Source organism: Schistocerca serialis, chromosome 7 (assembly GCF_023864345.2).
Source record: "Schistocerca serialis cubense isolate TAMUIC-IGC-003099 chromosome 7, iqSchSeri2.2, whole genome shotgun sequence".
In the NCBI taxonomy this organism is placed as follows: domain Eukaryota; kingdom Metazoa; phylum Arthropoda; class Insecta; order Orthoptera; family Acrididae; genus Schistocerca; species Schistocerca serialis.
In genome coordinates, this window is record NC_064644.1 from 25,343,829 (window position 1) to 25,366,077 (window position 22,249).

The following is a 22,249-nucleotide window of genomic DNA, read 5'->3' on the forward strand; positions in this document are numbered from 1 at the left end:
GGTTGAAGTATACTGTGCTTGACAAGATGGCGCTATCCAAAACCGGCACCGAGGTAACAGTAGTACGCCACGGTCCATAGATGACGGGGGTCAACGATGACTGTATGTGTACGGACGAGTAGACGTGCATATACTGATAAACTGATCCCCCATATGAACCAAGGGGCTACCAACAGTGTCTCTTCAACGACGTTGCTGCGTATGGACCTCGACAGGAGTTGCCCGGTTCATGCTCCGAAGCTGTTACCGACGACTGTGCCGCTAAAGCGGAGTTATTGAACGCAGTCTTCCGAAATTCCTTCACCAGGGAAGACGAATGGAATATTCCAGAATTTGAAACACGAACAGCTGCTAGCATGAGCTTCTTAGAAGTAGATACCTTAGGGGTTGCGAAGCAACTCAAATCGCTTGATACGGGCAAGTCTCTAGGTCCAGATTGTATACCGATTAGGTTCCTTTCAGATTACGCTGATGCAATAGCTCCCTACTTAGCAATCATATACAACCGCTCGCTCACCGATAGATCTGTACCTACAGATTGGAAAATAGCGCAGGTCGGACCAGTGTTTAAAAAGATTAGTAGGAGTAATTCATCGAACTACAGACCTATATCATTGACGTCGGTTTGCAGTAGGGTTTTGGAGCATATACTGTATTCAAACATTATCAATCACCTCGAAGGGAATGATTTATTTATACGTAATCAGCATGGTTTCAGAAAACATCGTTGTCGTGCAACGCAGCTAGCTCTTTATTCGCACGAAGTAATGGCCGCTATCGACAGGGGATCTCAAGTTGATTCCGTATTTCTAGATTTCAGGAAAGCCTTTGACACCGTTCCTCACAAGCGACTTCTAATCAAGCTGCGGGCCTATGGGGTATCGTCTCAGTTGTGCGACTGGATTCGTGATTTCCTATCAGGAAGGTCGCAGTTCGTAGTAATAGACGGCAAATCATCGAGTAAAACTGAAGTGATATCAGGTGTTCCCCAGGGAAGCGTCCTGGGACCTCTGCTGTTCCTGATCTATATAAATGACCTGGGTGACAATCTGAGCAGTTCTCTTATGTTGTTCGCAGATTATGCTGTAATTTACCGTCTAGTAAGATCATCGGAAGACCAGTATGAGTTGCAAAGCGATTTAGAAAAGATTGCTGTATGCTGTGGCAGGTGGCAGTTGACGCTAAATAACGAAAAGTGTGAGGTGATCCACATGAGTTCCAAAAGAAATCCGTTGGAATTCTATTACTCGATTAGTAGTACAATTCTCAAGGCTGTCAATTCAACTAAGTACCTGGGTGTGAAAATTACGAACAACTTCAGTTGGAAAGACCACATAGATAATATTGTGGGGAAGGCGAGTCAAAGGTTGCGTTTCATTGGCAGGACACTTAGAAGATGCAACAAGTCCACTAAATAGACAGCTTACACTATACTCGTTCGTCCTCTGTTAGAATATTGCTGCGCGGTGTGGAATCCTTACCAGGTGCGATTGACGGAGGACATCGAAAGGGTGCAAAAAATGGCAGCTCGTTTTGTATTATCACGTAATAGGGGAGAGAATGTGACAGATATGATACGCGAGTTGGGATGGAAGTCATTAAAGCAAAGACGTTTTTCGTCGCGGCGAGATCTACTTACGAAATTTCAGTCACCAACTTTCTCTTCCGAATGCGAAAATATTTTGTTGTGCCCAACGTACATACGTAGGAATGATCATCAAAATAAAATAAGAGAAATCAGAGCTCGAACAGAAAGGTTTAGGTGTTCGTTTTTCCCGCGCGCTGTTCGGTAGTGGAATGGTAGAGAGATAGTATGATAGTGGTTCGATGAACCCTCTCCCAAGCACTTAAATGTGAACTGCAAGAGTAATCATGTAGATGTAGATGTAGATGTAGATGTAGAAGCTGATGCTGTTCGTTGGCGACAAAAGCTGGAGTCTGCACGCCATCACCGCACCTGGACGTCCACTGACTGGCGACAAGTGGTATTTTCATTGGAGTTACGATTTATGCCGCACTGGACGCATAATAAACACTCTGCAAAAATCATCGAAAGGTTCCAGTGTGGAGGAGAGAGCATTATGGTTCGGGGAATGTTTTCGTGGCATTCAATGGGTAATCTCGTCGTTCTCTATCAACACAAGTATGCTTCTATCCTTCGGGACCTTGTCCACCCCCACCTGCAGGTTGTTTTTCCTCGGCACGGTGACATCTACCAGCAGGACAATGCAACGAATCACACAGCTCGCAATGTACGTGCGTAGTTCGACGAGCACCATGTTGAGTTTACCGTGCTGTCCTGCTCACCAAACACGCCGAATCTAAACCAGTCGGGTATCTGTGGGACCGCCTTGAGCGGGCTCTTCGTGCCGTGGACCCTGTAACAACCCTACCGCAACAAAGGTCAAAATTTAATAATGGTTGTGGTGTTTCTAACGCTGTTAAATACCGCATTTTCAGTTGACAACAAAGTTATTATGTGGCAGGTGTCATTAGAGCACAGTTAATAAAGTCATTTCATGTAATAATCTCGTTGTAAAATCATGGCTCTATCGTCGAAAATCTAGATGGTGATTATTCCAAGCTCGGATGCAAAGAGGCCTAGGTTTTATTCTGCTAAATTCAAAATTTTTATAGATGTGTTTCACCATTCTTGAAGATTACACTTTTGCAGGACAATGGTGATGTAAAAAAGTAATCAGCACTCCGAATTTATAAGTTACACTTCTATTTTATTGCTTTTGTTGCAATATCACGTAACACACAAAACATCACTTCACAATACAAAACATACATGAAAACATCTTCCTCACTGTTAAAGTTCACATTTTATAAACTGGCTACAATATGCGTCTTTCCAACATGACGTCCAAGACTTGACGTTTTCAATGTCCGACTCTCTAACTAACTATTAATCGCTTATGCGCCCAAAAATCAGAGTTACAAGTACGTCAAAGATCATAGTGAAAAAAAAGAATACATATAAGAATAATATCATTGCAACAAAAACATATTTATGTATCAAAGTACCTCTACATTAATTAAATCAAATCTGAATGTTGTCTCAGAAATATGTTAACTACTTTACTTATTGCTGGTATCGAGAGGTTCAGGTGAGGTGCCGTAATGGTTACGTAATTCAAGTACCATTACAACCCTCAATCGAGAAAGCTACTGCAGCTGGCCACGGCACTAGCTTCCAGAACTACACTGACTCTCTTTGTGCGCTTTTTGCTGCGGTTCGTTCTATAGAAAGTTCTCATTCCGGCTTTTGACCGGTGGACACAGTTCGACAAGTATTTAACGCCTTCCCTCTTTCATTTCTGCTGGGGCTAGTTAATGAAGTTTCATCCATATACGAAGAACCCTTTATTCAAGATCAACCGTTCACACATCGCGTGGTCTTCCACCATCTACAGCCTTCTTCTCAAATGAGCCCCTCTCTTGCAAGCGTTTGTGGAGTTGTGCAAACGTGCTTGCATAAGATATCCGGACCACAGGGTAACGTTCAGAATAAAATTATGCTACTAGCCCGTATGTATGTAGTGCGTATCAGGATTTCCAGACACTGAATATATGTTTGTGATGTGTTGCAATGGAAGTTAATCTAAAAAGAAAAACCTACAGGAAAAAAATGCCATGGCCAACGGTAAACAAGAGAAGGAGTAAAAATGCACATTTCATATAAGCCAGGAGTCACTACGGGGAATTACTCTCATATCTCCCTATAGGAGGATTTTCGGACCTTCGTTCAAGTGATATTTCTATAGTTGCTTCATGGCAGGAAGGAAGCTCAAAAATTTCAGACACATATTTGTATACACGCCGGACAGCAGCAGTTTTTAACACCTCTGTGGGTGTACGCAACCTTGCATGAGACGTCAATTCCCAAAAGCAGAAAAAAGGCAGTGGAGATTGTGTTGCCCTCTGTTATTCGTAGTACACGCAGATATGGAGATAATGTTACTCGAAGTATTTATTCCACACCTATGCAAGGTGTTAAGGGTATAAGTGCATATGTTTCTGTTGGTGACTGAGGACTGTGTAGTGAAAAGTATTACATCAGTTTTTACTTCATTAGCATAGTAATATTTTTGCAAATGGAATTCAATAGTCGGCCGCTGTGGCCGAGCGGTTCTTGGCGCTTCAGTCGGGAATCACGCTGCTGCTACGGTAACAGGTTCGAAACCTGCCCCGGGAATGGATGTGTGTATGTGTGTGATGTCCTTAGGTTAGTTAGGTTTAAGTGGTTCTAAGTCTAGGGGACTGATGACCTCAGATGTTAAGTCCCATAGTGCTCAGAGCCATTTGAACCATTTGGAATTCAATAAGTAATGCAAAACAATTTTCTTCTGAAAGCAAGTTGATTTTACTCAGGATTCCATTATACCATGTTTTTCTCCACACTTCTGGCTACAAAATCTATTTTCAACGTAACCTCCTTTGTATGCGACGGCCATACGCTGAGTGCCCGCATTGGTCAACGTAGAAAACACCGTCTTGCTGCACCAGTAACTACCCCATAATCCACGTACGGCTTTCCGCGGAGTGCGTCCTTCATTGGGCCATACAGATGTAAGTCCTAAGGTGTGAGGTGTGGGCTGTATGGCGGATGCGGAAGAACAGCCCAATGAAGTTTTGTGAACTCCTCTCGAATGCACCGACTTGTATGAGGCCTTGTGTTGTCACGTGGAAGAAGAAGTTCGTTTGTATTCTTGTGAAGACGAATGTGCTTTAGTTTACTGAGGGTAGCACAGCTATGTGCGACAGGCCGGTACGCGGGAGATGGGGTAGGTTTGAGTGACTTTACTGCGATGATTACAGACGCCTTGCCCAACGACTCAGCGTGATTTTGTTTATTGCTAGGTCTCCGTAGACATTCTGCAACTGCCTGTTAATAAACTATTCAAAAACATTTGACCATCACTTCTGAAACTTCCTGTATTACATGTCTTGGCTTGCTGTGCGGTCTGTTTCAGGTCAGGGTATCGTAGAGCTTGGCTCTTTCCTAGCAAATCACAGCAAGCTGACAGTGATGTTCGTATTTACAAATATACATGGCCTTAGGAGTATAAATGTGGATCTTGTAATCCTTGGTACCTTAATATGTATCCGCTTCGGTGTGTTAGTTTTTTATCCCAGCATTTGTCTTGCCACAAACACGTCACATAGTTTACCACCTGCATTGTCATAACAGTATTCCTAAGTGGACTAAGCTTTTCAGTAGAGACTGTTTTGCGTCCACGTGTCCACACTCCAACACATGACCTAATAAGCGTTAATGGCTTGCTCTTGCCACATGTACTTGCAGATACCAACAAATCATCTTCTGATAGATTCCTGCCGATGTGTAGACAGGAGTGACACCACCAGCAGTCAACCAATGGTGTAAACCCCCAGAAGATGACCCCTACGTCGGGTTGAAACCGGTTGCTGGTATAATAATAATAAAAGCGATTAAGAGTGTTTCTGAATAATCGATTAATCATACTAATCGCTGCTTCATCTCCACAACCGTGTTGTCGAAAAATGCCTGTTAATATCTGCGACGCTCTGCATTTCCGCCAAATAAGAACTCAATGGCAGTCCTCTGTTTGGAACGCACATCCGTCACAGACGCCATTTTGAAGGCTACATATAGCGCCCCAACCTATCGGAGCCTTATGAAACTATAGGGGCTGAAGCAGGAATATTCAACGATGTCCCACAGCAAATTCTGAATTTTTTTAACCGAAACTGGCAGAGAACAAAATGCGTTGCATTACATATTGAATTCCCCTCACAGCTATTAGGAGCGGTATGTGTTTGCGAGCATTCCTCCCCTCAGCCGTGATCATCGATTGTGGTGGCGTAGCGAACCTCTGGAGACTTGGCTGCGCCAGCGTTTCACATTCGTCGGTGTGGCGTGCAGCGACTATCGTTTCCTGTGGTTTCGACGAGAGGTGCCATCCGAAGTTGGACACCCCTTAGAATTTACCTAGACTAACAGTGAGGTCTACAACAGCCGTCTACCTTGTTTGGTTAGCGAGAAGAAAGCGGAGTTGTACGAAACTTGGTTACAAAAAGCACATACAGCACGCAACATAGCAGAGAAGCACCAGCAGGATATATTCCATGTAATGTTTACAACGCGGTAGGTAAAAAGGAAGTTTCTTACAGTTTCTGAGAAAAAACTAGAAAATATGATAATAAATCCATCTATGTGAGTAAAATTTGTTCCATTCCATACTGGGCGCCTGGTACAGCAACCGGTTATGAGTTTCTTGAAATAAGACAGTCTCGGTGGAATTTTTTTTTATTTACAGAAAATGACGCGTTTCAGCGTTTTGAAGCGTCATCAGATTGGGGGGTGAGTTGGGGGGGGGGGGGGGTAGAATATGACAATGGTGAGGCACATGCAGATTAAAATTGGGAAATGGACTTAATAAAAAAAAAAAAAAAAACACAAAAGAGGACAAGCTCCAGGCTGTGAAACCGTGACTACAGTTAACCATATCTGTAAACACACGTAAAAATTAATGTGGAAAACCAACATTCGTCCATTAATGCCGACATATGTCATTAAATCGTCATGGGAGGAATAAAAGCATTACAGAACCTGGAATCGGGAATACATTCCCAAGTACAACTGCAGTGTCTGCTGGATAGGAAAACTATGACAAACTAAGGAAAATTTAACAAATCTTATTTAACACGGAGCCAGTTGATTTCTGGCGTACACAGGATGGAGCGTTGCGTACAGCTGACAAGTAGTAGACAGTGTGGTCGAGAAAAGGATACGTCAGCCATCCTTCTAATGTTGTAGCTTCAGTTGAAGTTTTATTGCTTGACAGGCCTTACAAATTTTGCACTGTAAATTTATCTTCATACCCGAATTAATTTTGGGGTTTCCGTCCTTTTTTATTAATATTATTGCACTAAATTCAGTTATAATAATTCATGTTTTACCAAATTTGTCTTTCGGATATATAATTTAGTTATGCAGTCGCTTTTTGTAAGCACGTTGGTTAGTCAGCGCCATCCACCTGTAATGTCTGCTACTACAGTCGTATAGTCTTGCCTCTTCGGCTCTGTTTGTGTGGCCAGCTCGGACAGCTGTCGAGCCGCGCGGGATTAGCCGAGCGGTCAGAGGCGCTGCAGTCAAGGACTGTGCGGCTGGTTCCGGCGGAGGTTCGAGTCCTCCCTCTGGCATGGGTGTGTGTGTTTCTCCTTAGGATAATTTAGGTTAAGTTGTGTGTAAGCTTAGGAACTGGTGACCTCACCAGTTAAGTCCCTTAAGATTTCACACACATTTAATTTGAACGGCTGTCGTGTCGTGTTCTCGACCGCATTGTCGGCTATTATGTCAGCTGTACACTGTTTACGTATCCAGCAGACACTGTGGCTATACTTGGCGTTGTATTCTCGGTTCCACGTTCCGTAATTCTTTTATTTATCCCATGACGGCAGGACGATGGTTGGTTATAAATTTTATTTGAACACCAGACGTAGTCAAAAATTTCAGACACATATTCGTATAGATGCCACACAGGAGCGGGTTTTAATACCTCTGTGGGTGTACGCCACCTTCCATGAGACATCTATGCCCAAATGCAGAAAACGAACGTTCGTTTTCCATATTAATATTTACGTAAGTTCACACTTGAAGGGCTTATTTCAGTAGTGGTACAAGTCCATTTTCGTTCATTTTGAGATACAGAGTCCTAAAGTTAAATGAGCGCTGAAAAATCTGCAGTTGAGGTACCAGAAATATTCAAGAGTATGGCTTCTTGCTAGAGATGAACCTTTCTTTCCGTTTGTTTGGACCATTAATTTCAGATACATTATAAGCAGAAAAGTGGAGGCAATGGACTTGTACCACTATTGAAATAGGCCCTTCATTTATGGTTAATTGTCGTAAAGGTTGTACAGCCTGGAACGTTGCCTCTTTTGTGTTTTTCCATTAGCCCCAGTTCCCCATTTTAATCTGCATGCGTCTCACTCTTGTCATTTATCACCCTTAGGTCATTCTGATGACTCCCCAAAAGGGCGAAACACGTTATTTCAGGTTTTGCTATCGAGACTGCCTTATTTCAAGCCGTCTATGACAGTTGTCCAATCATTCACAGAGCACACTAGGTAATAACTAAATATGATGTACTGAAACACTGACAACATCTGATGAATAAATTCGTGAGGACGGAGGTGGGCGGAGCCCTCAGTGTAAGGAAATATAAATTCACGTTGGTCCACAGTTGCTGTGACTTCTGACCGGTGCACCGGACGTTACTGACACACTACAAAATCCACCCGGACTCCGCTGCACGCCTAATAAGCAATAAAATCGAGAAACTAGAACAGTCGTGAATAAAACTCTAATAAAAAATAACAGCAAGCAATTAGAGAAGTGTAATTAACCTTTTACCAGTTGTCACTTACAGTCCACCTCTCACGCTTAGGTAGCTTGAATGCACGAGCGGAATCAGCCTGAGGGGTGTTGTATGAACTCTGCATTCGAACGCCTTTTACCCTTTTCGCATTTCACTCCGTCAACAGATTTTTGGCAATAACTTACAAAAGCGATTACCCTTCTAATGGCGTCTCCGAAAACTGCCAAGTGACACGGCGTTTCTATTCAGGATAAGGTTCACGGATGAAATATTGCTTATAAATATGGGAAAATCAAACGTCGGACTATCCACTACTGGTCAGCTGAAAATCCTTTGCATCTGACAAGGGAATGGTCCGACTCCTAAAGTTTTTTATGCACAAGGAATACAACGAAAGAAATTCACTGTCAAAATTTTAGCTGCTAAGAAGCAACGCAAGTATTTTTTTTATATTATTCAAGTTACTTGCTTCTTTCAGACGAAGAACCGCTTTCGTAAGCTATTTGTACAGCTGTTCCAGTCTACCGCGCTATCGGTCACGACCGGAAAGCATAGCGCTAAATGTTACTAATGCCTGCAGTGACGCAGGTGAATCTGAAGCATCTAACCGCACAAAAAATGTCACCTATCTATTGTTAGTGTTTTGAACAAAAGACAGTCGCACCGACAGCTAAACTGTTGCATTGTGATTCTCAAAAAAATGGCTAGCAAAGTAAAATGAACCTAAGCGGCGTTTGATGTTACATTACAGACAACTTACATCAACTGTAACTTTAATTTATTGAAATGAAATACTATATTTCTCTACGCAAACATCACGATGTAACATATTGCATAATTATTACATTTTTTGAATAATGTGTATTTTAGTTACAAAAAAACAGTTCCTCCTCTAATCCCCAAAGTTGTCATAATAATGCGAAGTGTCGTTTGAATGAGCAAAACAAACGTTTTCTTTATACCAGGCTAACCGAACGAAACAAAAATTAATGCCTTCAGGTACGTCACAGAATTTATCGGTTTTATTTAGACAGAATTTCGGTGGAATAAGAAATGGTCCTGACCTTCGCTCTGCTTATGATACTGCATACCGAGCATACTTAAAGCAGGCAGCGCTAGAAAGTAAGAAAACAACGCCACGTCAGTACTGCCGTCTGGTTTTCCATTCGCCGATTTCCACCAGTCACAAGCAATAATCAAAGCACCAATCAAAACGTCGAGTTTCCACAAATGAAAAGAGATAATAAAACATCAATAAAGAACTTCTAACATTCCTCCCCTTCATCTTTAACAGCTTATCAGAATTAGATAAAAGCCACGTCTGCAGGTATGTAAGAAACAAAGTTTTCTCATTCAGCAGTACACAAAAAAAAAGAAAGGAAAACACCCCGGACAGGGTCACTTGGAACAGTGATCGAAACGTGGGTAGTTTTACATATTGACAATGCGTTCACAAACCAACAAAAATTTTAGTGAGTGAGTACTCAAAGCAGTTCGTAAAACGTGCCGATGCAACCTGAATATGCACAAATGACTGAAATTTAAGAACACTGTTCTCCGGATAAATCTCAAATGACTCGGAGCTATTGAAAATTATATTGTCGGGGAATTTCCTTAAAAACACTTTGCACAGTCGAGAAACGTCTTTATCGAAAGTCACACTGGCTTTTAAGGGTGGAATCTGACTGATATCTTTTCGTCATCCTCCACAACAACAGATTCAAATGGTTGAAATGGCTCTGAGCACTATGGGACTTAACATCTATGGTCATCAGTCCCCTAGAACTTAGAACTACTCAAACCTAACTAACCTAAGGACATCACACAACAACAACAACAACAACAGAGGTATAGTTATTGCCTGGCTAACAGTCCAACAAAAGCAAGCAATTAATTTCTACAGCTGGTGAGGAAGCACTTAATTTTTGGTTCTAGTATGCCTTCAAGTCACAGAAGACAGTTGAAAAACTATGAAAACAGCAATCCGCCCATACTAATCACTATCATTGTCGTATATGAATGTGTCATAGCATTAATCTGATTTTTTCGTCTCGAAATGATAATGTGCGGCTTTCTCGCAGTTCTTTCACGAAATCTGACTCATTGGCATTAGACACAAGAGATATGGGGATAACAGCAAGCTTCGTTTTCATATCAGCTTTGAATTAGTATCATCTCCTCTACACTTTTACTGGAAGTAAACTTCGTAGTTTTCCGACGTCTTACACTGTATGATTCTTAAATCTCCTTTACCAGGTTGAAGAAGACTTGAAATCAGGAATATTAATCTCAGTTGCGATTAGGACCGTCCGGTCTCGTAGATCTCCATCGGTTACTGTGACTGTTTCTCACGAGCAGGTCTACATGGTTCCTATCTCAAGAAAAACCCTCTAAAGAACTGTTCACGTTATTTCTTCAAGTTTAGGGGTCTCTATTGGTTATTAAAGGGGGATACGGAGCCCCTTGGCCACTCTGTACAGTAAATATTTTCGGTAGTTTTCTCTTTCACAGTTTTGCGAATTTCATTTTGGTGCGTGTTTATTACATCGTGTTGGTCTTTCTTCTATTTATACAGTTTGCGGCCAAATTTTGTGAACCAAAATCCGATTTGACACCACTTCACTATGTCTCCCTTTTTAACACGTTACTGCAAAAGCAATGGTTAATTATTGTGGATATTAAATGAGTTAAAAATTTGAACGAACATTAACTGTGGAAAACTGTTTCAGAGAAAACTGAAAATCGCTTTACTAATTACCATCGCATCGGGTCATGTCATCTATTTAGTGAGCCTTAGCAGTTAAAAGTATGACAGGGTCCTTCTTTTGGTATATTCTTACTGTATAAGAAATTACTGGGCATGTTACGACATGTTGGTTTGGACCATTCCATTGTGAGAGAAGTTGATAAACAAATACCTTGGTCAGTCAAATTGTCGTGTCGTCTTTCAGTAATTGCATCAATGGTCGCTATTGTAGTTGGGGAACTCCTTATACCCACAAGTACTTACACACTGAAGCGCCAACGAAACTGCCATAGGCATGCGTACTCGAATACACAGATGTGTAAACAGGCAGAATACGGCGCTGCGGTCGGCAACGCCTAGATAAGACGTCAAGTGTCTGGCGCAGTTGTTACATCGGTTACTGCTGCTAAAATGGCAGGTTATCAAGTTTTAAGTGACTCTGAACCAGGTGTTACTGTCGGCACACGAACGATGGTACACAGCATATCCGCGGTGTCGATGAAGTGGGAATTTTCCCGTACGACCGTTTCACGAGTGTACCGTGAATATCAGGAATCCGATGGGACATAAAATATCCGACATCGCTGCGGCCGGAAAAAGATCCTGCAAGAACGGGGCCAACGACGACTGAAGAGAATCTTTCAGCGTGTCAGAAGTGCTACCCATCGGCAAATTTCTGTCGATTTCAATGCTGGGCCATTAACAAGCGCCAGCGTGCGAACCATTCAACGAAACATCATCGATATGCACTTTATGGGCTTCCGGAGCCGAAGGCCCTCTCTTGTACCCTTGGTGACTGCACGACATAAAGCTTTACGCCTCGCCTGGGTCCGTCAACGCTGACATTGGACTGTTGATGACTGAAAACATGTTGCCTGGTCGGGCGAGTCTCGTTTCAAATTGTATCAAGCGAATGGACGTATACGTGTAAGGAGACATCACGAATCCATGAACCCAGCATGTCAGCAGGGAACTGTTCAAGCTGGTAGAGGCAAACTGTATCATCATCTGCAACCATTCATGTCCATTAGCATTCCGACGGACTTGCGCAATTCCAGCAGGACGATGTGAGAGTCCACACGTCCATAATTGCTTCATAGTGTCTCCAGGAATACTTTGAGTTTAAAGACTCCCGCTGGCCACCAAACTCCCCAGATACGGACATAATTGAGCGTATCTCGGATGCCTTGCAACGTGCTGATCAGAAAAGATTTCCACCCGTTCGTACTCTTGAGGATTTATGGACAGCCTGCTGGATTCATGATGTCAGTTCCCTCCAGAAATACTTGAGACATTTGTCGAGTGTATGCCACGTCGTGTTCGGGAACTTCTGCGTGCCTGTGGGGGCCCTACACGATATTAGGAAGGTGTACCGGTTACTTTGGCTCTTCACTATAGTTGCTAACAGGTAGGTTGTCACAGCTATTCGGTGACATTCCGCTGCGCATAAGGCACTCTAACATGACATCGTTCGCAATTACTATAGATAATTACACAAATTTTTAACAGAAAATCGATTCGTAAATCGATCGATCGGTCGTTCTGGAAACACATAATAGTCCTCACACTTAAGAGAGTTAATATCTCTCGACTTTTAATTGTAATAAAAATACATGAATACACCGATGAGTCCCAAAGTCATTAAACGTGGTTTAATATACGCGAGCGCCTTAATAAGTCGAGTTGACATTTGACGCACAGTTAGTCCAAGGTATTTTTATAGCATCTATCAATGCTACACTCAACATTTTCGTCCGATAGCCATAATGACATTTTACGTGCTACGTGAACGTTTACATTTGGTACCATAGGACAGACGTATATGCAACCTTTCCTCATGAATGTGTCAGTACTTTGAGGCGCTGTTATTTTCTTACTATTTGTTCATCATAGCTTAGGACTATAAAACACTCCTCAAAGACTTCTTACAATGAATTAGATATAGTATACAATTCCACTGAAAAAATTATCATAATTCGGTAGCTGTAAAAATTAAAAGATGCTTGCTTATGTAGACAATTCGCCACATTTTCCTCTACTGTTTCATGAAAACTGCGGCTTGTTCTACTTACCCTTTCGGGATGTATGTACGAGACACAGTCTTAGCTACCTCATGCTGATTGTACAGATGGAAAAGTAAATTATGCCTCTACATGTAGCTGAGACATCACACTGTAGAGAGGTAATATATAATGTAATAATAATAATGATGAAAGGAGAAGGAATTTAATAAAATTATAATTGGGCTGGAAAATAGATAAACTGCCTGTTGACTGCTTGGAAATTGCAGACGATGTTTCCATCCTACCTGAATCTATTAAAAATGGAGGTAAATCTCTTACAAGAGAGAACTACGAAACCAGACCTACATGTGTCTTTTGAAAAAACAGAGTATATGACAGATGCGAAGTGGCATCGAAACACATAGAAACTGCTTATATAAAAAAAGAAAAGGCAACAAAATTTAAATACTTATCTGAAACAATACCACCATATACTTTGGAGAAGGAAACTATCTTAGCATGAGCTTTTCAGTTAACAAAAAACCTCTTTAAGGTTTCCATAAATATAAAATTCCGGCAATACCACAATGTTTTTACATCTGAATGCCTTCATGCTTCGGAATGCCTGCCGATAAATACAACTAGACAGTTAGGTGAAATAGAAAACATGCAGAAAAAAATAATCAGGGAAGTTATGGGACCATACGCTGAGATGACAAAAGTCATAGGATAGCTATAAGCATAAATACAGATGCTGGCAGTGTCGCGGACACAAGATATAAAAGAGCAGTGCATTGGCGGAGTTATCTTTTGTACTCAGTCGACGTGATTACGGCCGAACGACAGGAGTTAACAGACCCTGAACGCGAAATGGTGGTTGCAGCTAGACGCATAGGACATTCCATTTTGAAAATCGTTATAAAATTCAATATTCGGCGATCCTCAGCGTCAAGAGTGTGCCAGGAATACCAAATTTCATAACCGCAGAAATCAATGTGAGTTGTACAACGAACGTATCCGTGAGTACAACTTGTCGGAATTTGACGTTAACGGGCTATGGCAGCAGACGAGCGACGGGAGTACAGTTGCTAACAACACGACATCGCCCTAAGGTCCTCACCTGGGATTGTGAGCATATCGGTTGGATCCTAGACGACTGGAAAACCATGGTCTGGTCGGATGAGTCCCCATTTCGGAAAACCGTGGTCTGATTAGATGAGTCCCGATTTCAGTTGGTAAGAGCTGATGCTAGGGTTCGAGTGTACTGCAGACCCCACGAAGCCATGGAGCCAAATTGTCAACAAGGCACTGTACAAGCTGTTGGTGACGCCATAGTGGCGTGGGCTGTGTTTACGTGGAATGGACTACTGGTTCCACAGGTCCAACTGAACCGATAATTGACAGCGAATGGCTATGTTAGGCTACTTCCAGATCATTTTCAGCCATTCATGTACTTCGTGGTCCCAAAGAACTATGCGCCATGTCACCGGGTCACATCGTTCGCGGTTAGTTGTAAGAACATTTTGGACAATTCCAGCAAATCGTCTGGCCGCCCAGATCGCCCAACATGAACACCATCGAAAATTTACGAGAGATATTAGAGAGGTTAGCTCGTCCACAAAATCCTGCACCGTCAACTGTTTCGCGATTATGGATAGCTATAGAGGCAGCATGATTCAGTATTTCTTCAGGGGACTTCCAATGACTTGTTGAGTCCGTGGCACTTCGATTTGCTGCACTATGTCGGATAAAAAGAGATCCAACACGATATTAGGACATACCCCATAACGTATATCACATCAGTGTAATACGAAAATGTGGAAAGGAAATTAAGAAGTAATAAAGAAGATGATTAAAAAATAGACTGAATATTAGACACATTGAGGAAGTCAAGTGTTGTATTCAGTGGACACCTAAAATGATTAGATGAAGAAAGAATTTAAAACAAGAAGATTTTTAACTTTTGTGACAGAAATAGAAAAACATCAGTGACATAGATCAAAGAACTTAAAGAAATGGGAGAAAGTAAATAGTTTCAAAGGCTTTCAGGAGTAACAAATAAAAAAACACAGGCGTCAAATAGATAGAAGAAAGAAGAGAAAAACACAGGAAAAGAATGAGAAATTGTTGGTAAGAAAAAAAACGGAAAAAAAGAAGGGAAAACTTAGTCATGTAGTCCTTAGTAGACCAAACCATTAAAAGAAGTATAACGGAAAGCGCAATAACAATTTTTACTAAACTGAGGTTCTTTCTTACTCTCGTTATGGTCCCAGGCAGGTCCACTACTGTTACTTCCACTGTAACCACCGAGCGAGGTGGCGCAGTGGTTAGCACACTGGACTCGCATTCGGGAGGACGACGGTTCAATCGCGTCTCCGGCCATCCTGATTTAGGTTTTCCGTGATTTCCCTGAATCGTTTCAGGCGAATGCCGAGATGGTTCCTTTGAAAGGGCACGGCCGATTTCCCTCCCAATCCTTCCCTAACCCGAGCTTGCGCTCCGTCTCTAATGACCTCGTTGTTGACGGGACGTTAAACACTAACCACCACCACCACTGTAACCGTAGTGATATCTAACGTTTTTCGGGACAAACGAAAATATTTATGTATACACGTTACCAGTAAATGAAAGCCTATTTACTGATATTAAATGAAGGCATCATGATGAATCAATGAAGATTACACGATATGAAGCTACAACAGCGAATATCGGTCGGAAATTCCAAGTATATGCGATGACTAATGAAAATTTCTACCAGACCTGCAATGGAATCAGGATACTGTACAGTTATGCTATCTGATCATGCTCCACTTTCCTGACTCAAATCATTATTTTCATTCATAATTTCATGTATGACTTCCAAATACTACCAGCACAGTTCTCTCTTTGGGTATGCATAATAACAGCACAGGGGAATGGCATAGGTTCTTATCCTGTCGCTGGGGTACTTACAGTAATTATATTAGCTGAAACAAAATGAATGGACTTACGTAACAAGAAAGGCATTTACATTAAACTGCGCCACGGAAGTGATGTTATTTCCACGCAACCTATCGCAGGACCACAGACACAAATGTTTGGAAATGAGAAGTGGATATATTAATGGCAATAATAGCTTGAGTCAGGCCTGAGGGCATGCTCGGGTAACCAAATAAATATGGCACTTGCTACAGACACGCAGGACATTTCCGTACGATTACTAATGTGGTAAAAATTTTCACTGGTCATCTCACTCTGACTGGAAGCTCCTGTTAACTTTCTTTCCGTGTTTTCCAATTAAATGTTCTTACTCCGTCGTATGTAAGACACAATGTTCTTATGTTTTATTTATCCAAACAGTTTTCGACAGCTGTGCCGTCTTCAGTGGGTCTCCATTTGTTTATGTAAAATATTTTACAAAACTCATGGTTGTTTTCTTATTTTAATCCAGTTAAATAACATGGGCTTTTCAAAAATTTGTTTTTATATCTTCCCTGTAATTACGTTATTGTGAAAATGGATTTTTTCACGTCACTTGTTTTCATGCCTTCTTACTGTTTTGACAGCATACCATCTGCAGCGTACTTGTAATAAGTCATTAAGCTAATATTTCTTATTCGCACCAGGCGGTTAATATTTGCGCGGGGATAATGATGGGTTGTCAAACGGCGATGTAGCGTGTGATATAAATAATTACAAGTTAGCCACACGAGAGCGTAAGTCTGAATGCGCCTTACTTGTGGGTGTGTTCTCCTCAGACGCGAGGCCGTTCAGTCTCGCTTGCAAGAACTCGTGCATCACGTCATCTCGGCAGAGGTGGTTCTCCTGCCTGTACTGCAGAATTCCTAGGGCGACTCCCTTGAAGAAGTCGTAGGTGTCGCGCGTGAAGAAGCCGAAGAAGAAAATCCAGGCGACTTCTGGGTGCCACATCGACAGGAACTCCACGAAATTTTTTCGTCGAGTCGGATACATTGCCTGCGAATTCCAGATTACTTATTTCATATCTACAAACACTACGAGGATTTTATTACGACAGAAATCTACATCGTAACTTACTTTGGTCTGTTAAAATATTATGTAACCTAATGGATGGCATTAGTGCATTGTATACTAACCCAAAAGTCTTGAACTCTAAAACGTAATAGATGACATCTGACGGTTAGAATGTGGCCCACAGTGAATTACTATCCTGTACCAATCACTTCATTTCCCTGCAGGTTTAATGTCTGAGTTGCATATATTCCAATGTCTGCCTCATCCTACACTTTTTTCCTGGTACGGTTCCCGCTACGCCTGACGCTTCAACACATTTCCTATGATCCTGCCACTTCTTCTCGTCAGTGTTTCCTAGTTTTCCTTTCATAGTCGATTCTGGAGAGACATTAATTATTTATTGTTATATCTGCCCACCTGATTCTGAGCATATTCTTTTAATTGTGTGGCAAAGTGCGAGATTACATACTTTAATGTCTTGAGTTCGATCCCCAGTCAGTCCTATGATTTTTATCTGTCCCTTATCATTTCTGGCAATATTTCTTAAAGTGAAAAATGTTGATGTTTCCTGTGGATCAAAGTCCTGCCGGTCTTTCTGTAAAGTACAGGAGAAATCAAGTAGGAGAAGGCCAACGAGGTATCACTTTCTACAATCCATAGCTAATAATGCTCTGTGTTGTAACCTTCAGGTTGACGGCAGTTTTACCTTAGTTCCTTTCATTATTTAAAATGTGTCATAACTCTTCTTTCATGGTTCCTCATAATTGCATGATTCACATCCATGCGATGCTTTGCTCTATAGCCACGCGGGATTAGCAGAGCGGTCTGGAGCGCTGCAGTCATGGACTGTGCGGCTGGTCCCGGCGGAGGTTCGAGTTCTCCCTCGGGCATGGGTGTGTGTGTGTTTATCCTTAGGATAATTTAGGTTCAGTAGTGTGTAAGCTTAGGGACTGATGACCTTAGCAGTTAAGTCCCATAAGAGTTCATACACATTTGAACATTTTTTTGTGCTCTATACACAAATTCTCCGTAACTTCCTTCTCCAACTCTGTCAGATGTGTAATTTAAAACAATCTTCATTCATTCTTTAGCTGCACTTTTTTAATTACTTGAAAGGTTTAGATACCTCTGGATCATCTTCAGATCTAAAACAACGTAGAACTAAACATGTTCCGTATAACATGTCACAATAATTACAACACAATTGTACATAAATATAAATGTTACCTAAGTAGCTGTGATAGCAAGCTGTCTAGTCTGTCACAACCTCACATCAGAATATAGTGTTTTGCAACTGCGGTCAGCTATCTTGTAGAGGTACAGGAGAGGTTACGGGGAAAGGGAACATGAGGGAAAGGGCTAATTGGAGAGGCGATGATTGGGAGAGGGAAAGGAAGCAGGTAGGTTGAGTGGTAGAGATCTAAAGAGCTTGGCAAGGCAAGGCCTTACGTTAAAATTACAAAAAAAAATATAACATGTAAAAATTCTCTTCGACTATTAATAGTGTAGAACAATGGATGTGTGAACTGGTAAACTGTAAACGACGTAAGATAGTAAAATTATAAAATGGAGTGAGGGGGGCTGAAAGGGAGGAAAGAACGCAGGAGCCGCAGTCCAAGGCGCCTTGCACGGTTAGTGCGACTTCCCCCCCCCCCCCCCCAACAACCCCCCTCCCCGCCAACAACCCCACCTCCCCGCCAACAACCCCCCCCCCCCCCCCCCTCCTGTTCCCCGTCGGAGGTTCGAGTCCTCCCTCCATCATGGGTGTGTTTGTTGTTCTTAGCGTAAGTTAGTTTAAGTTAGATTAGGTATGTGTGTAAGCCTAGGGACCGATGACCTCAGCAGTTTGGTCCCATAGGAACTTATCGCAAAACAAAAGGGAGGATGGCGGAGGGTGGCAAGGGAGGCGTGCTACTAAAGAATGGGTCTTAAAATGGCAAAAAGTTAATTACGTAAAAACCTTACGTTTATATGTTAAATGTGTAGACGAATGGACATATGAAAATGTAAAAGGCATAAAACAGTAAAATCTAAAAGTGGAAATAAAGCAACTAAATCTGAAGTACGGCCTTAAAATACCAAGGTTGTAAAACACTGGAAGTATAGAACCATAAGGGTCTTTCTCTGAAAGTAGGTAAGTTGTATAAAGGTTTTCATTAAGATCATAAAGCTGTAGAACAATGAATGTAAAATAAAAAAAGACGGAAAGGATTATAGACGGAAAAGGATTACAGAAATCGAGTTGTGTGCGGTACTTGCAACCTTAGTTGCTGCACAATTTACTGTTGTATACTTTTCATGGTTTTATACTTTCAAGCTTTAAATTTTTTAATATTTAATGACAATTCCGTTATAGGTGCTCTATATAATTTAGCTTCTATAATTCTGCGCACAGTAGGACGTCCATTCCATTCAACACGTCATCTCATTCTCAGAAGCTAGTAATGAAAACACCAGATCTGATCGTTGATGTTTTTTTCAGCGTAAGTTTTGATCCCACTTCTTAACCAAATACTCTTTTGTCGATTGCTCTAAACGTCTTAACTTACTTTATGTGTAAATTGCTATCTGTGTAAATATAGTTATCATAATTCGTATCGTAATTTCGAAGAACGACTTCTCTGAGGCCACAACTTGTATGTTAGATTGATATTGCAATCCCTTAGCAACAACATAAGTTGTTTTCTGTGCACAGTTAGGTAACCCAGAAAGTATTTTGTAATACTTTCGTAGAACTGGGCTTCACTACCGTATGATATGTTCAATGTATGTAACTTTTCCCTACTTACGCTATATATATTTATTGCTCCACCAGGGGCAGCTTATTTTGGTCTATGTGGTAATTATTAAGTGATCATTTGGAGAACGTAGTTGAAAAGCAACAGAGACTTCCCTTCAGCGAGTGAAACTTTTGTTTGACTCCAAAAAAATGCGACAGGGCTCCTTAGAATTTCACACTTTAATTCTTACGGGCATGGCGGCTCTAATTACGATCACCGGTTTCGATTCAACGCCAAACTCGTTAATAACATTTAGGAACACTGCACTATGTGCCTAGTGCACCTGTTTCTTAAGGTCCATAAAGGCTGACGCATGATGTGAGGGCTTAAGTGTGCAGTACCAACGAGTGTTTCGAAAAGGTGCACGTATTTAGCGGGTATTTGTGTTTTCGTTACTGATTGTTTCCCTTCATCAACTTACAAATATACTACAGGTACGATGCAAACAATGATGCAGTCCAAACGTTAATGGTAGTGTCCTTCCGTTAGAGCTGTTCTCTGGTGAAGCCGATTTTAGTTGGAATGTGATCAACAACACTGCTACGAGTCGTCGATCGTCGCAACATTATTCCCACCGCAAGATGCTACCAAGTATGGAAATTCGTCTTCTTCAAAACGAGCTTGGGTAACGAAATCCCGCTTTAGAAAGTAACCGTGTTGTGCTGGGTACGACACCTTTTAACTTGTGCCGCGATGGCTACGACAGTGCTCAACTTGAATTTTCTCAGCGGAGTTGCCGTGTGAGGGGTCTGATACAGCTCACCTTGCCCGAGGAGGACAGATTCGTTGCGCCTATAGAGTGCAGTGCTCCTACCATGGCAATTGACCAGCAGACTAGCGTGCCACACTGGGGCGCGACAGTGTTGGTGCGAGGCGAACTCACTGATCTGACGCTGCGCAGTTTCACGTGTCGCAGATGCGGCCACAGATGGATTCTGGGTTCCTAACGTAGCCGTACATGTAGAGGGGTGTTCCTAAGTCCCTGCAGTGTTTCAGGAGACGACGGGGCGAGAAATACAAGGCACACGGGGAACAGGCACTTCAATGAAGTTTTCAACTCAGAATACAGGTTTTCATTATGGGCACCGCGTGTGACGTCAATTCTTTTGTGCCGACATACGCTTTTCAGATATGTTCATTGGGCTGCCTAGCTCATTCCCGAACTAATTCGATGCGGCAGTATGGAGTAGATGATTTATCTGCATACTAATTGAGTAACTGTCGTTGCCCGGATATGGATTTACTCCCATCTCCTATTCGTCTGTCTCCCTCTCCCACCTTTCTATGTCCATCTCATACTTCCCCTCCCCCTTGTCTACCCGACTGTTGCTGCCCCACTATCTATCCGTCCCCTCCTCCCAACTCTCTCTATCTCATCCTCCCCCTCTCCCTGTGCACCACCTCCTCTTTCCCTCGCTGTTCATCTCCTACTCCCATCTCTCTCCCTCCACCCTTCTCCTCTTCGCTATCTCTATTTCTTAACTCCTCCCAATCTCTCTGCCCATCTCCTCCTACGCCCTCTATCACTTTTTCTCCTTTTCCACCTCTCTCTTTCCATCGCCTCCTCTTTCCTTCCTCTCTCCCTCTGCCACTCTCCTCTCTCTCCATCCATCTCTTCCTCTTCTTCTTCTCTGCCCACGCCCCCTTCCCCCGAATTACTGTGTCCATCTCTTCCTACTTCATATCACTGAAGGTGATGACTCGTGGTACGAGGAAAATGTGCGTTCCTGTCCCGCTCCGGCACAAATTTTCATACATTGCTTCGGGTAATACGTGTATAATTATTACAGCTGAGCTGAGCTTCAGGAATATATGGGATAGCAAGCACGGAGACAACAAGAAGAACTGCACCACAAGATGATTATTCAGGAATATATTACTATATTATTCGAAGCTTGTAGTCGTCCTTCAATCATGAACAGTAGGAACACCGGAACAGAAAAGAATCGAAGCGTTTTAGATGTGATGCTACAGAGGAACGTTGGAAATTAGGTGAACAGAAGTGCTAATGAAAGACGATGTTCTGAACAGAATTGGCAAAGAAAAGAATTATTGGAGAACAATGACAAGAAGAAGGGACATGATGATTCAACATGTGTTACGACATCTAGTTGTAGCTTCTATGAGCCGGCCGGAGTGGCCGAGCGGTTCTAGGCGCTACAGTCTGGAACCGCGTGACCGCTACGGTCGCAGGTTCGAATCCTACCTCGGGCATGGATGTGTGTGATGTCCTTAGGTTAGTTAGGTTTAAGTAGTTCTAAGTTCTAGGGGACTGATGACCTCAGCAGTTAAGCCCCATAGTGTTCAGGGCCATTTGAACCATTTTTTGTAGCCTCTGTGGTTCGGAAGGCGGCTTTACAGGTTAAAGACTGTAAGGGA

At 42.2% G+C, this 22,249-nt stretch overlaps 1 protein-coding gene across 1 annotated transcript in view; it reads right to left on the reverse strand.

Moving 5' to 3' along the window:
• The window catches only part of LOC126412385 (probable cytochrome P450 6a13), an 80,423-nt gene that overhangs the window by 21,056 nt on the left and 37,118 nt on the right, over nt 1–22,249 (reverse strand). Inside the window, exon 3 of the mRNA XM_050081961.1 lies at nt 16,835–17,072. Coding sequence (XP_049937918.1) covers nt 16,835–17,072 — 238 coding nt within the window. The remainder of the gene's footprint in view (nt 1–16,834; nt 17,073–22,249) is intronic.